The 14,804-nt window shown below is 55.7% G+C and overlaps 6 protein-coding genes across 6 annotated transcripts; 4 read left to right on the forward strand and 2 right to left on the reverse strand.

Moving 5' to 3' along the window:
- Positions 1–104: 104 nt before the first annotated feature.
- Positions 105–1,993, reverse strand: N7459_000624 (dolichyl-P-Glc:Man(9)GlcNAc(2)-PP-dolichol alpha-1,3-glucosyltransferase ALG6; the record flags this gene model as incomplete). Its single annotated transcript, XM_056939809.1, has 3 exons — positions 105–1,485; positions 1,540–1,702; positions 1,756–1,993. The coding sequence occupies 3 exons, from the start codon at positions 1,991–1,993 to the stop codon at positions 105–107; spliced, it is 1,782 nt and encodes a 593-aa protein (XP_056804089.1).
- A 907-nt stretch (positions 1,994–2,900) lies between these two features.
- On the forward strand, positions 2,901–4,560 carry N7459_000625 (putative nucleolin protein Nsr1; the record flags this gene model as incomplete). The annotated part of the gene is made up of 3 exons (XM_056939810.1): positions 2,901–3,548; positions 3,610–3,890; positions 3,951–4,560. The coding sequence occupies 3 exons, from the start codon at positions 2,901–2,903 to the stop codon at positions 4,558–4,560; spliced, it is 1,539 nt and encodes a 512-aa protein (XP_056804090.1).
- An 809-nt stretch (positions 4,561–5,369) lies between these two features.
- Positions 5,370–6,852, forward strand: N7459_000626 (uncharacterized protein; the record flags this gene model as incomplete). The annotated part of the gene is made up of 2 exons (XM_056939811.1): positions 5,370–5,502; positions 5,621–6,852. 2 exons carry the CDS (start codon positions 5,370–5,372, stop codon positions 6,850–6,852), a joined length of 1,365 nt encoding a protein of 454 aa, XP_056804091.1.
- A 2,273-nt stretch (positions 6,853–9,125) lies between these two features.
- N7459_000627 (uncharacterized protein) lies at positions 9,126–9,628 on the reverse strand (the record flags this gene model as incomplete). Its single annotated transcript, XM_056939812.1, has 3 exons — positions 9,126–9,217; positions 9,328–9,538; positions 9,596–9,628. The coding sequence occupies 3 exons, from the start codon at positions 9,626–9,628 to the stop codon at positions 9,126–9,128; spliced, it is 336 nt and encodes a 111-aa protein (XP_056804092.1).
- A 1,835-nt stretch (positions 9,629–11,463) lies between these two features.
- On the forward strand, positions 11,464–12,302 carry N7459_000628 (uncharacterized protein; the record flags this gene model as incomplete). The annotated part of the gene is made up of 2 exons (XM_056939813.1): positions 11,464–11,560; positions 11,689–12,302. 2 exons carry the CDS (start codon positions 11,464–11,466, stop codon positions 12,300–12,302), a joined length of 711 nt encoding a protein of 236 aa, XP_056804093.1.
- An 821-nt stretch (positions 12,303–13,123) lies between these two features.
- On the forward strand, positions 13,124–14,545 carry N7459_000629 (Acyl-CoA N-acyltransferase; the record flags this gene model as incomplete). The annotated part of the gene is made up of 1 exon (XM_056939814.1): positions 13,124–14,545. The coding sequence occupies one exon, from the start codon at positions 13,124–13,126 to the stop codon at positions 14,543–14,545; it is 1,422 nt and encodes a 473-aa protein (XP_056804094.1).
- Between the last annotated feature and the right edge of the window lie 259 nt (positions 14,546–14,804).

Below are 14,804 nucleotides of genomic sequence, written 5' to 3' on the forward strand. Positions count from 1 at the left end.
AAACAGGTGATTAAATAGTAAATGAAACTAAGCTACTAACAGCCTCCCGCCCAATAAATTCAACTATAATGGGGTATCACTAAGGCACATGGCCATCCAACTTATCACTGCTTCTTCTTACTCTCTTCAGCAGCAGCCCGGAGATCGATCTGCCGGCACTGTGTGATCAGCTTCCACATACACCAAAGGTAGGCAATGCCAAATCCACCGGCTCCGATGAGAGCATTCAGGACCACCCATAGATCGGGCTTCCCCGATGGAGGAGGGACAAATGCTTCAAGGACGTGCCAAGCAAGCATCAAAAGGTAGGACGCGAAATGAAGGAGTTTGGTGAGAAGATGGAGTTCGAATTGAGCGTTGGGATCTCCCGGAAATGCCCGATTTCGATACGTCTCCAGAGAGGCCAGAGGGAGGCCCATCAAGTAAGCCCAGAGAAGAGTCATCACAATATAGGGCACACGCAGCTCCTCACGCTTGAGAAGCGGGTACATAGTCCATGAGCCGAGGACATTGGCCCAGCCCACCCAGGCGCGGTTCTCTTTGCTCAATCCGCCGTCACCGGCAAGCGAAAGAGTCATTGGGAGAAGAGGCAAGAGAACGCTCTTTTCGTGCACCTGGAACGAAAATAGGAAAAACCCCCAGGAGACACAGGACAAGGCCGGAAGGAGAAGAGAAGCCCGGGGGTGACGGAAGATAATAGCACACGGGACAATAATTGAGGCCAGGGTCGCCCCCAGAGATGCACGCTGAAGCAATGAAGTATCGAAGCGGTTGAGTTTATAGAAGGTGTGGATCGCGCACCAAGCGTTCGCCACCTTGTCCTCAAAGAGACCACGAGCAAAGGGAAATACGCGGTGAATGATCTGGGCCAGTTGGAAGAGGACTGCGTAAGGAACGGACTTCTTGTCGAAAGGCAGCGGCAGTGATTGTAGAAGAGGAGGGCCGGGTGCCGACGAAATGAATTCTCGTGCCCCGGCATTCGTCGCGCCAAATAGAAGGGGAGCAAAAAGCAGGGCAAATGCGGCGATAGTGATGAGAGAGATGTTGATTAGTCGCAGGAAACGGATTCGGGGGAATATGCAGACGCCCAGAAGATACGCGAACATAACCGGAGCATAATAAAGTGCCATCTGCTTGAAACCTAATGCGCCGACGAAGAAAATGCAGGCCCAGAGCATGCGTCCAGCCAGGATGGCATCTAAGCTCGCGACCATCAGTCCTAGCATGACGGTGTTGTATTGGAAGTGGCCGTGATCGATGAGCATAGTCGCTGGCTGGAGGAGGATGGCAACCAGAGCGATGGATGCGGACCACGCATGCACACCCTGCATCCGAGTGTAACGGCGGAGGAAGTTCACGACGGCGGGAATGTAGACGAGGTACTCGGAGACAACGACAGTGGCACGCATGTACACCTTCAAGTCGGGGTGCTCGAAGCCACGGGAGCTGTCCAATGCGAACCATGCCGGATCAATAGCCGAGCCACTGCATTCATCAGTCAGAGCTCTGCAAAGAAGTATCCCGTCGAAGATATCTTACATTTTTCCAAATAGCCAGCTATGGTATGCGGTCAATGGGGGGTAGTCGAGGCCCCAGTACTGCAAATCGTAGAGATACCATTTTGCCATGGGCAGATGGGTAGTAATCTCCATCCAGTGCCGCTGAGCCTCGAAGTCGCCATGCATTGGAGGTACCTGAAAGCCTTCGCGATATGAGGACGGATTCAAATCTTGCCGAAATAGCCATTTGACTTACCAGAGTAGCCCCAAAGGCTGACAGTCCAGCGGAAGAGGCCGACAGTCATGAGCGTGAGTGGCAGGATCAACCATTGTGAGACACCTGCTCGCGCAGCCCAGAGAAACGAGACCAGAGGAAACGCTGGAGACTGTTTTCCCTTCCCCGTGTCCAGAATTAAGTTGTTGTTGGAGCCCGGGGAGGTAGGGGCCTTGCCCTTCTTGCGCGGGCGATGCGAATTGGGAGTGGGAGGGGCCATCTCGGAGACAGGCCAAGTGGCGACTCAAACGTGGCCCATGAGCTATAAGCAGAGATCACTTCAGCTTCTTGAGGTCCCAGAAGTGTCGCGAGAGAGGAGGGGGAGTAGTATAGAGCGGAGGACAGCAGCACTTTCGGAAGTACAGTACTGCTCCAAGTACGGAGTACAAGAGAGTGACATCCGGCACCCGCGCATTTGCGAGTCGTCCACAGGTACCCGCTGCGTCTCCACTTTTCAGGTCCTGGCGCTAGCGCTTTACAGCAAGCGGTGGGTTTCTGCCACCGACTTTTTCAGAAATTTTTTTTCCTTATCAGAGCTTCCCCAGCAACGCCTCGCCTTTTTTTTTTCTTCCATCTCTTCATCTCCCCCATCCATCTTTTTTCTTTTCCATCGGCTACCACACTCCGTGTTAGCTTACTGATATCATATTGAAGCATTAAAAGGCTCACATCCTAAGTACACCTCCCCCTCCCCCCTAACTGACACAACTGCGTGGGCCGTACTTCAAAGTACTTCAACAGATTCAGTGGGCTTTTCACATCGAGGGCTGTGGGCTTGACATACTGCATATCTATTTCGTGGGCTTCGTGGGACTCTTCATTTCCTCGTGGGTTGCATATTATAGTTGCGTATTGCCGGTTTCTCTGTGGGCTTCATCTCTGTCCGTTGTGGGTTACTTGTGGGTATCTACCAGCTGTGATCAGATCACTCCTGGCACTTGGCTCTGAGGGTTTTCATATCTTTCCATTTTTCCACATCCAAAAAAACACGGGTGGTATCTGAGGGACTGTTGGCTCCGCCGCACAAACCAAACACTTCGTTTATTCTCTACCACAGTACGTGGGATGTGAGCGGAAAACTCTGCTTGTCACATGATGCTAATACGCCTTGCCTTTCTAGTTTCACAATGTCGAAGACCAAGGTTTCCACCAAGGGTGCTGACAAGGGCAGCAAGACCTTGAACAAGGTCAAGAACGCTGGTGTCGCCAAGCCGTCCCAGTCTCCTGCTACCAAGAGCAAGGATGTTGCCCGCAAGGTCGCTGCCAAGGAGGAAAAGTCTTCCCGCAAGAACAAGAAGAAGGAGCCTACTCCCAGCAGCTCGTCCGAGTCCGAGTCCGATAGTGACGAGGAGATGAACTCCAGCTCCAGCAGTGAGAGTGAGGATGAGAAGCCCGCCCCTAAGAAGGAGGCCAAGAAAGAGACCAAGGAGGTCAAGAAGCCGGCCAAGAAGGTCGAGTCTTCTGAGTCTGAGTCTGAGTCCGACAGTGACGAGGATATGAAGGATGGCTCCAGCAGTGAGAGTGAAAGCGAGAGTGAGAGTGAGAGTGAGGAGGAGAAGCCCGCTCCCAAGAAGGCCCAGAAGCCTGCAGCCAAGGCTGAGTCCTCGGAGTCGGAGTCTGAATCCGAGTCTGAGTCTGAGGATGAGAAGCCTGCCAAGAAAGAAGTCAAGAAGGAGGCTAAGAAGGAGGAGTCTGGTTCTTCCGACTCCAGTGACAGCGAGTCCGAGTCCGAGTCCGAGGATGAGGCTCCCGCTGAGGCTAAGAAGGCCGAGAAGGTATGGATATCGCCCTGGTTGTACTTCTACGAGATGGTAACTAACTTGACGATCACAGGAGTCTTCCGATTCTGACTCTGACAGCTCTGAGTCCGACTCTGAGTCCGAGGAGAGCGAGGATACCGCCAAGGCCTCCAAGAAGCGCAAGGCTGATGAGGAGCCTGCTTCCTCTGCTAAGAAGTCCAAGACCGAGGAGGCCCCCGAGGGTACTTCCGCCAACCTGTTCGTCGGTAACCTGTCGTGGCACGTTGATGAGGATTGGCTTCAGCGTGAGTTCGCCGAGTTCGGTGAGCTTGCTGGCTGCCGTGTTGTGACCGATCGTGAGTCCGGCCGCTCTCGCGGGTAAGTTTGAATCCTTCCCTGGGATCGGAAATTCGCAGTTTCTAACAATTTTGTTTATAGTTTCGGCTACGTCGAGTTCACCAGCGCTGCTGACGCCATCAAGGCCTTCAATGCCAAGAGGGGTGCCGAGATTGATGGCCGTCCCATTAACCTTGACTACGCTCAGAGCCGCCAGAATAACCAGCAGCAGGGTGGCCGTGACAAGGCTCAGGCTCGTGCTCGCTCCTTCGGTGACCAGACCAGCCCCGAGAGCGACACTCTGTTCGTTGGCAACCTGCCCTTCAGCGCCTCTGAGGATGCTCTGCGCGACGTGTTCTCCGAGAGCGGTAGCATCCTGGGCATCCGTCTCCCGACTGATCAGGAGACGGGCCGCCCCAAGGGCTTCGGCTACGTCCAGTTCTCGTCTGTCGATGAGGCTCGCCAGGCCTACAGTTCCCTGCAGGGTGAGGAACTCGAGGGTCGCGCCTTGCGCCTAGACTACAGCTCTCCTCGTCCCGCTAACGGTGACCGTGGTGGCCGTGGTGGCTTCGGTGGCCGCGGCGGCGGCGGCCGTGGCGGCGGCGGCCGTGGCGGCGGCGGCCGTGGCGGCTTCGGCGGCGGCCGCGGCGGTGGCCTCAACAAGGCCAAGGGCAGCATCCCCGAGTTCAAGGGTACCAAGGTCACCTTCTAAGCTTGCATTTGCTTCTGTGTCCGTCCTCGTTTCTGTTCCTGTTACTGACCTGACATGTGCAATTTCTCGGTGTACTTGGGCCTTTGGGGATTCAAAAAGTTCTGTATTCCATTAGTTTACGATAGGATCTGTAATTTCATACTTCACTTGTTCAGAATTGCCTCTTGATGTTCACGATTTCCATGATCTCCATGGTCCCTCGATTCCATCTCCCTTATTGATGCATACTGCCTGCCGCCACCGCCCTCCCCAACATGTCTCGGGGTTTCTTTGTTGTGAAGCGGACTTGTCCGAGCTAAAAGAAATCTACGATTCGCTAGGAGACTGCGAGCTGCTCCCTGTTCTCCTTAAACGCCTCTCTTTGCGGGGGGCTCTGCATTTCTATCTATCTTGTGTTGTGCCCGAGGATTCTGCACCGCCTCGGTGGGCTTCCGTCACCGGCTGCACATCACCTGCTCATCACCTGTTTCGTCTGCTGATCACCTCATCCTCTTCTCCCTTCCTGCGTTTCCCTCTTTCCTTCTCTCTCCCATATACCAGCCCCTGTGTCCGGTCCATCCTGTATCAGTCGCCAGAGTCGATCCCAACCCGGATCAACTCGCAGCGACCACGGTCAATCCAGGCCAAGAAGTTTGGGCATCAGTGATGGGGCTGATCGCCCTTCTCCACCCCGATAAGATAACCTCATTTCCCCACGCTTGACCGCTCTTGTTCCTAGCACCGAGTGGCCTGATCCCATCTTCCGTCTGCCTTTTTCTTATCCCTCTCCCACTCATCACCCCCCACCTTATACTCATCCTTCTGTGGCCATGCAACCAAACCATTGCGACTCGCTAGGTCAGGTGCGTGAGCCCAGAGCCGCAAGTCAACTGATGCGCGATGGCCACCCGCGCGAGCATGGTCAGCCCCGACCGTCCGGTGCGGCACCCATGAGATCAGAGGGTATGTTGAACCTTTTTATACATGGGCTTGCGGCGCCCCCCTGGCGATCTTTTCCCACCAGTATTCCTTTGTACTCTTTGTTCGCAGAACACCATGTACTCACTGCAGTATTATATAGACTCCTGGATTGAAGTATCATCTCAGCCATCATCTTCCTCTCTGTCCTCCGCCGCGACCAACGAGGACATCATCACAACGGGTCTCCGGGTGGAACATCGTGAGGCAGCTATGTATCAGCACCGCAACCGGCGACGGCGGATGCAGCATCTGGCGGCTGTGACCACCGCCCAGATCGACTATTCGTCACGAGAAGCAAGTCTTGCCAGTAGCAGTCAAGAGGAATATGAAGAAAGCGAAAGCGAACCCGATCCCTCCCTGAGCAGCTCCAACGAGGATATAAATCGCCCAGGACTCCCCGCCGTGCTACCTGCCCGATCGCAACCCTCATCACAGTCCGATGAAACCTCCAGTGACGATGAAGATGATACCTCCACTGCTCTGGGAATGGGCATTAGTCCATCACCATTTGTTCCTCAGCCGAACGTCTTCAGCCATCCACCTCATACCCAAGACCCTTCGTGGACTCGTCCGGGTGAATCGCGTCGCTCTCAGCCTAGTGTTCTGTCCAACTCCAGCCGGCGCACCGCGATCCGGAGAGACTCATATCCCAGCGCACGGTCATCGCGCAGATCCCATCAGTCCCAGCACAGTCCCTACAATATGATATCACCCTCCTATCATGCGGATCATGATGCTGCGCTTCGGGCCAGCCTCTCAACCTTGTTATCGTGTGCCGCGGCTGCTCGAGGGCTCCCTAAGCCAGATCCTCAACCGGCGCCCTCTGGCCCCTCAGGTGCTGTGCAGCCATCTACATTCCGACTAGTGGGTGAGTCAGTCGCCATGGGAGAGGAAAGTGACGGAGAGCCCCCGTCCTCGCCCCGATATACAGAGACGAGCCCCGCGGCGGGCCCGCCCCGCAGGCGACAACCTCACGCAGTGGCGCCATATAGCCCACCCAAATCTAAGCGTCGGTCGAGCTCTCCCAAAGATCGCAGTGTTGCGTCGAAGAAGAGCCGTCGTGCAAGCATGACGAACTCTGCCACTCCTGCCAGCCCAACCATCATGACCTGGGTCATCAGTGCTGGCGTGGTAGTTCTGTTCTCTGCGATCAGTTTCTCGGCGGGATATATGCTGGGCCGCGAGGTTGGTCGAGCTGAGATAGGTATCATGGGCGATGGGGGCGTGCCCGGTGCGCGGTCATCAGCAGCATGTGGACAGGAGGCAGTCCGGGGCGGACTGAAGCGATTCCGCTGGGGCACGGCTGCTGCGGGATCTGCCAGCCTGGCATGAATGAATGCCATGTCCCAGTCATGATGTGAAACGGCCCTGATACGAAATGTTTATGATCAGTTTTAAAACGACGTCCTACTCTTTGATAATCTTCGTTCTTTCCTCACGAGTCTCACCGCTTTCCTTCCTTTGACCCGTTTCCACCCATTTATTTGTTGTTCCTGATGATGGGGGTTGATCTTGTTTCTTTTTCCTTCCATTATTGCCGGTCACTGAAGGGGATCGGGCAATCTATTCGTTGTCGAGCTTCTGCCTGCAAAAATTGGGGCGACAGTTTTCTGCTGTTGGGTGGACTTATCACTCTGGTGCCATGGAGTTTTGGGGTGCATTTCGTTGAGGATCTGTAGGCGTGCTGCCGCTATAATGTCGACCTGGAATCTATACCCGATTTATCAGCTGTGTTTGGATCGTAAGAGGACAGGCGAGAAACAACACCGAGTAGCCAGAATGGAATGTGAGTTCTCGCCAGAGTGAAAGACGAGGATGTGCCAGAAGTACGAGGACGCGCTTCCGACCCTGTAATTCTCCATCTCGACCTTCGACCTCGCCCGACCGACACAATTCCATTTTCTCTCCCCGGGACCGCAACGACAGAGGTCAGTACCATCCGGAGATGGAAACATCACTCTCAATATCACACCTCCCAACTGAATGGCATCGCCTACATATCCGCATGGCTGGATCCACCGTCGGTGGAGTCCATCCTCAAAAGCCGACACCATCAATCCACATCCCCAAAACCCGAGCCCATACCCAAAAGAGCATGTCGCAGATCATCAGTTCGGCGTCTCTCCCAGCAACCCGGGTTTCAATTACAGAGCCACGATAGCGAGGATGCAGCCCCTGCAGCAAGGGCGGCACGAGGCACCGCCACCGCCACAGCCCTGACTATGATTGTTTTTTCTTCAGTCCAGTCCCGGCTTCCAGGTTCCCCATCTGCATCCTCCTTCCCCAGTTCCCGGTCCTAGGTTGCAGCTCTCGAATCCTGCGCCAAGAAGCAACCATGGCACACGCAAAGATGAAACCTGCACGGCAACCCTGCTCTAACCATGCCACTATTCGATGATCGCGTCAATAACGTTGCAATGGACTCGACGTGACGCACCAGAGTCAATCTCCCACTCCCCGTGTCGCACAAGCCAAAAGTCCCCCGCAGCACTGATGTCAAATATCGTTCAATATGATTCACGGCCTCCACCCGCACCGTGCACATCGCCAATGCCGGCCGAGTTGCACCCGGGTTTCCACCGCGCCAGAGAGGAGGAAGGGGGAACATGGGGCGAGCTATTGGATCTGCACGGGTCGGGCCATGGTCCCTCGTCTCTGCTAAGGATTTCTTGGTGATCCTAGAGGCCATCACTGCGCCGTGAGAAGTGCCTAGGTAGCTGCCTACCTACCTAGGTAATTTTCCTGTGCTTGTACTACCCTGCCCAGGTATAACGATGCCAAGCTGAGCAGTATTGCGTGTCGTGCCAACCCTCGCTGCCTGGGGGCCGTTTTTCCTATTTTCCGCCCCTGCCTCTCCTCTTCGCCTTCCCCGTACAATTTTGACTGGGACTGGCTGACTCGCGTCCCAAGCAGCGGTTGTCAGGAACGTGTTGGGTTTGTTGGTGTAGAGGGCGGCGATCGTTGCTGCGGGTGAGATCGGGGGGGGGGGGGGGGTGCATCGGTGGTCCGCAGGGGCCTCTGCGAGTCAATATTAGGGTGGCAGTGGCAGTGGCAGTGGTTCTGCGTGTTTATCCCACGGTAGCAGCAGAGCTCCAGCTCGACGCATGGCCCGGTCTCATCGGGATCGGAGCCGGGCTTCCTATGGGGCGGGAGGAATCCTGCCCCGATCTCCGTTGGGTCGACACCTGCTCAGAAAGGCTCTTGGTCCTACGTCATGCGTACGAGGGGGTCGAGAGATCGGGAATAGCTTCGTCTATGAAGGTGATAAGATGCGTGTTGTATCTAGCTCGATCGGGTTACCCGATCACCCTGTTATATACATCCTCAGGTACAATAGCCTGGATCGCCTGATGTAGATCCAATATTCCACCATGCGAACCCCCCAAAACTCCTCGCTAGCCCAGTGCTAAATCGAATAAAATCAGGAAAGAGGAGAAAAGAAAAATGCAGAGCGAGTAGCCATCACCCAGCCAGACAAAAGAAAGATGCAGAATCGATCAGGAATCCCCCGCTCCTTGGGGCCTGAATGGCGTTGTCAATACACAAAAATGGATACGAGGTACAGGATGAAACATCAACAAAGAAAGGCAAGAAAAGAACGTGGTTCATGCAGTGGCCTGCGATCGCCGGCGCGATTTTAAATCGTCCCGGCTGAGGAAGCGTCGGAGTTTAGTCACGAAGCGGCAGTGCAGTTGTTCTAAAGCAGGACCGTTAGAATCGATGCAAGGTCGGCCGAGGACGGAATAGTAATTGCTTGGGAGATAGAGAAAGGCAAAGGAAAAGGAAAAGGAAAACTGAGTAACGTACCACTGCCTCGTCGCGGAGGAAATGGCGGCTCCTCCAGCGGCTGCGTCGTGTATGCAGCGGCCCAGTAGCCCGTGTGGCGGTAGCCGGTAAAGGTGCAGTTGTTGGGGTTGTACTGCGGCTGCAGGGCTGTAACGTGTGGATAGAGCGTTGCTAATGGGGAGAGAAGCTCGTCTGGAGGTGGTGAGCGTCGACTGTCGATGCTCTCGCGAGTCTGCGGTATTCACATTTAGCTGGGGGGGGTTGAGGGGATGGCATGAAGGGGACGTACTGTGTAGAGTTCATAGTTGGTTTTGTAGGTCATGGTGACTGAGGCAGGATGCCACCGCCAGGGACGGGAATACACGGCAGGAAGAGGAGAAACAAAGTTGCAGATGCAGCGGTTGCAGACTTGCGAGGATTGAATCTGGTCGCCGTGTCCGTGGTTTGTTGGGTATGGCTGGAGAACACCGAGTGGTTGAGATGTTGAGATGCAACGCGCATTTAAAGCATTGCCATTGCTATGGCGGGCCTGAGACTGGCCACGCTCAGCCGCAGGGCCCAGCGGGGCTCACGGTCAGATGTCAATCGCGATGAATCTGATGTGCATCGAGTTTGGGGCTAAGTAGGGCTAGTCCGCGCGATATCGCATCCAGGAACCCGGGATGATCGGTGGAGACCGAACGCAGGTCGATCATTGGGCGCTCAGGGCGATTGACATCAGGTCGAAAATGTGAAATACGAAATGGAGGAGGGCGATGACTGGTTCTGGCTGGATGGCCGCGATTTGAGTTGGCGTCGATGCATATAGATTAAATTCATTTGGCGATGATTCCATCATTCCAGACGGGGGTGAACTCCCTATTCTCTCGTTCTCTCCCCCTTGCGTCCCCTGGTGCTGTTCCACGTTGTCGGCCTCCTGTAGACTGCCCAGACTGTCTAATACACAATAATTCTTCCTGTCTTGTCCAACACGAGAGAGGCCGACCCACGTCTCATTGCCCATCGCTCTCCATTGAGCCAGGACCGGGGGCTATCGTGAAGCCGATCGGCCGAACCCGCCCAACAGAACCACAGGCATAAGCATAACCAGAACTAGAATCATTCAGATGACTTTGGAGTAAACTTTGGGAATGGCCGGTGGGTCGGACATGTCACACAGGTCAATTGTCGCGACGGTGCAAAGAGAAAAAAGAAAGCATTCGAGGCGAGTGGATCCCCTCGCTCAGCGTGGGCGGAGAAAGACGAGCGAGATGAGATGGTCTCCAGTCTTCCAAATCATCGTCATCGGCGCCACCACTCTTCTCCGGCCGAGAGGGTGATAGTGCTAGAGCGTACCCAGACTATTGGGACGCTAATCGTTCGATGAAAGCGGGGCGCTTGACTATACTGGAAGGGTGTACCTGTTCGTGATGTCCTAGGACAATGAGCATTATGTTGGTCATGGACATGAGAGGATGGGGATGGGGATGCATATGAGGATTGTAGCTCAATCCGAGAGTCTAGACCGTGATCGAAGGTCGGGATTTGGCCTTTGGCAGTTGAATCTGGAGAGGAAGCCGAGGACTCGTTCGATGGCTGCAACCAAGGAGTTGACCGAGTGCGACCGGGGGCACAGCCACATCCCTTGCGAGATCGAGACCCGGTGCACGAGCCACATGCTCGGCCACACCGTGGCTAGTGACACAGCTGAGTGGCTCGTGGTGGTGCCTCTGTGGCTAGTGATCCTGGGCAGTGGCTAGTGCACCAGGAGAATGGCTAGTGTGTGGCTAGTGTTCCACTAGAGAAAGAAAGTGTGGCTCAAGCTCTGCGGGCTGACGCGGCCGTGATTGGCCGCCTTACTCGATAGCTCGCCAGACCGTCTCCACTCACCCGTCAAGCCCGGACTAGTCCGCCCTTGATCTTCAGATGTGATCGTTTCTGGCATCACACCGACCCTGGCGGGCCTGGCGGGCCTCGGGCTGCCCGTCTCGAGGGGTGAGGCTGGTGCAACAAGCTATAAGGGCTCGATTCGCCTCCCCCAGGCTCGTGGCAAACCACTCTCCAGTCCTCAATTCCATTCCATCACCGCTCCATTCTTCCAAGACTTGCCCATCCGGTGCCGAGTCTTGCCGTCCGCATTCTTGGTTTCAGATTCCCAACACATGTCGACAACCGATCATGTCACTCCACCTGCAGGGTTCCGGAAGAGAGTGCTGGGAAAGCTCTTCGCGTATGGACCTGCGCGATCACTACTCGCGCGAGCATCCCGCGCACAGTATGTTCCTTCGCTCTCCTTCTCCTCTTCTTTTCCTCGCACCTCTCTCTCTCCCCCTCCATCTTTCTCCCCCTTCTCCCCCGTCATGCAACCTGTAATCTGAGATGTCTTCTTTCCCCCACTTCCAGGATCTGCCGAGCGCGACGCTGAACGCTCCTTCGACAGCCGTGGCCACCGCCCCGTCGATGAGGGCATGATCTACCACCCCGAGGCGCAAGCCCTCTTGCACGATCCCGAGTTTGGGCGCGTCGACCCCACTGGCTGGTACCCGCATTACAAGCATTGTGTGCAGTATTTCCTGGAATGCAGCCAGCACACCCCCGCGGTACAGTCGGTGGCCGCCTTTGTGAATATTCGTCTGCCCTGTCAACGCGCTCCGGAGTCGGCCGCCCCCGGTCCCGGCCAATCGCTCGAATCCTTTGTTTCCCTTCGACCCTATGTCCGTCGCCTGATCATCACGGCGCAGGATTCACCGGTGACCATGCGCACCTTTTTTGGCGAGAGCTGGGAAGCGGGCGTGGGCTGTATCTACAAGCAAGAACGGGCGAATTACCTCTTCACAGCCAAGAGCAGCGGATGGGCATCTACGAAGGCGGCCTACGATATCCTGCCGGACGAACAAACCCCATTCCTGCGACCATTGCGAGAGCCCTCGGAGGATGAGATTCGTGCGGCAGAAGGACGGTGGAGCGAATGGCTTGCCATGGAGGATTGGATGGTGGGAGCTCGGAGCCCCTGGTAAAGGCCACCCCAAAGTGGGGGAGCGTCTTTCGTGACTTGTGATGAGACATGACCTCTTTCTTTCCTTTGTTTGTGTCCTTTTCTTTTCTCTCGTTTGTTCTGTTTTGTTCTCCCTTTCTTTGGTTCCTGCATGGACCGAAAAGTCGGGCCTCGTGCCGAAGGCGTACTTGTTCGGCGTTGCAGATAGTTGTCGTCACTAGGCGTTGGATGCATGCGCAATACCATCATTCTTCATTTCGGAAATGACATCCTCCACATCCCTTGACCCCACGGCGTGTTCCTAGTGGCTGCTCGGGCTCAATGATCGCCTAACCCGCGCGCCAATGCAGCCGTGACAGTGATCGCCGGCGGATCCCCTGTCAGAATCAATAGTGCCGCACCGCCACAGGCACAGGTCGTGACAAATACTTGCGGTTGGTTTTCTCCTCTGCGGGAGTCTTTCGTCGGGAGGAGTCGTAGTCAGACCTCATCTCCCCATCCATAGATGATAGCGCTGTGTCGCGGCTTTCGCGCACGAGAATTCGCCTGCTCACGTTGACCAGTCTGATGTCGTTCGCCCCTAGCGACCCGCCATGACTCACAGGTGCAGCCTCGACACGTTAAAAAGGCCCATTTGGGTCATCCCAATTCCTGTTGCTGTTCCTGTCTCACGCTGTCAATAGTGTCTGAGGTTATCCGGGGCTGCAGGCCCCGATCGCCAGGTCCAAAGACGGAAAAAAGAACCAAGGCCGCAGTGACATCTCTCACCCATCCCGGTTGTCGGGTCCGCCGATCTCGCCAATCGAACTGATCGAAGGTCAATCTCGAGGAATTGAGCCCGTCATGGCGACCCCTTCCTCGCCGTGCATCTACGAACACGATGCAGCCAGCATCCTTCCCCATCTCGCTGTGCATCTGCCGCACTCGATCTCACTCCTGCGACGCATCCAGCACGGCCTCGCGTATCCCTCTTCCACCGCCAAGATCCTGGCCACTTTTCCTCCCGGCGCAACCCCTGACGCCCCTGGATCCGCTGATCCCGATTCTCGCACGCCGTGGCTGGCTGCGCGGGTGGATCTCTTTCGTGGCCGTGAGACCCAGATCCTGGCCTACTCCAGTTTGGAATTCGAGTGCACGTCCATCCAGCCGATCGTCCCTGTCACCCCGAGTGAAGCCGCGGGCGCCCCATCCACGTCAGATACCACCGTCTCGGGCCCAGCCACTATCCCTCGCGGCAATAATGATGGTAGTAACTACGTGATGTCCGCTTTCACGGCTAGCCCGGCCGCTCTGGACCTCGTCCGAGCTCAACTATTAGCATTCCTGAGGCATGTCAAGGCCGCTCTCCTGCCGGTCTACCTGTCATCCCTGCCGAAGGCGCCGCCGGTCCCAGCTGAATCGGGATCCGCCTCTTCAGCTGGGTCGTCATCGACGCCAACCGGCACTAAGGGTGTGCCCCTGATTCCAGCGCCACCCCCACAGGCCTTTCTCTTCGGTAGCATGCACACAGCTCTATTCACGCTACTGCTTCGCTCGGGGAATTACGGCCACGCGAGCGCCAGCGTGGATTCAGCCGCATGCGCTGACGCAGACATCCTTCTGCCGGGTCTGCGGGCTCATCGCTTCGATAGCCCGCCCTATCACAAATATGTCTTCCCGCGCTCGGTCTTCGCCGCCGGCGGAGCTGAGACGGAGGTGCCGTTACCCACGGGGTACCGGTATCAGGATCGACGGGGTCGTATCGGCGTGCTTCCTTCGCAGTTGGATCTGGTGCAGAGTCGCACGCATATCCCTCGCTCACGGGCGCAGTTGTCGACGATGCCTGGTGTCGCGATCTATTGTGATTCCCCTGCAGCGGAAGCGGAAGCGGAAGCGGACTCGGCTGGTCAAACTACTCATGGAGAAGAAGAGGAGGACGAGATGCCCATTGCATGGGCATTCCTTGGCTTAGATGGTTCCCTGGCGACCCTGCATGTAGAGCCTGAGCATCGGGGCCAGGGCCTTGCGATTGCGTTGTCGAGGGAGACGATGCGCCGTGGGATGAATCCCAATGGAGTCTTTGGCGCTGGTGGAGAGTATATCAAGGATGAGAAGCTGCGGAGTCGGATTGGAGAGATGGTGCATACAGAAGTTGGACAACATAATAAGGCAAGCCAGAGGGTTATGGAGAAGATTGGAGGCGAGGTGTTCTCTTCGGTGATGTGGACTGTCATTGAGCTCTGCGAGGAATCTAGCGAGATTCATGGATATACAACCGACTTATAGATGGGTCGGCCTGTAGAGGTGGTTATCTAGGGGAAATGCACATATTCTAGGTAGACGAAGCATGATTTCATCAATTCCGCCAGTCTTCTTGTTCCTTCATCGTCAATCACCCTCTCACAATGCATCGACAAACTCTCAATCTGCATGAACATAAATCTGTGATTCGTTGGCCTTATAAATCATCTACCAACTCCCATTTTCACTCTTTCAATACCCGCTTCGACGTAGCAGCAACGCAGCCTCTGTGAGAAAGACGAGA

The sequence above is a fragment of the Penicillium hispanicum genome, assembly GCF_028827665.1.
Source record: "Penicillium hispanicum strain IBT 35686 chromosome Unknown utg000001l_segment0_segment0, whole genome shotgun sequence".
In the NCBI taxonomy this organism is placed as follows: Eukaryota; Fungi; Ascomycota; class Eurotiomycetes; order Eurotiales; family Aspergillaceae; genus Penicillium; species Penicillium hispanicum.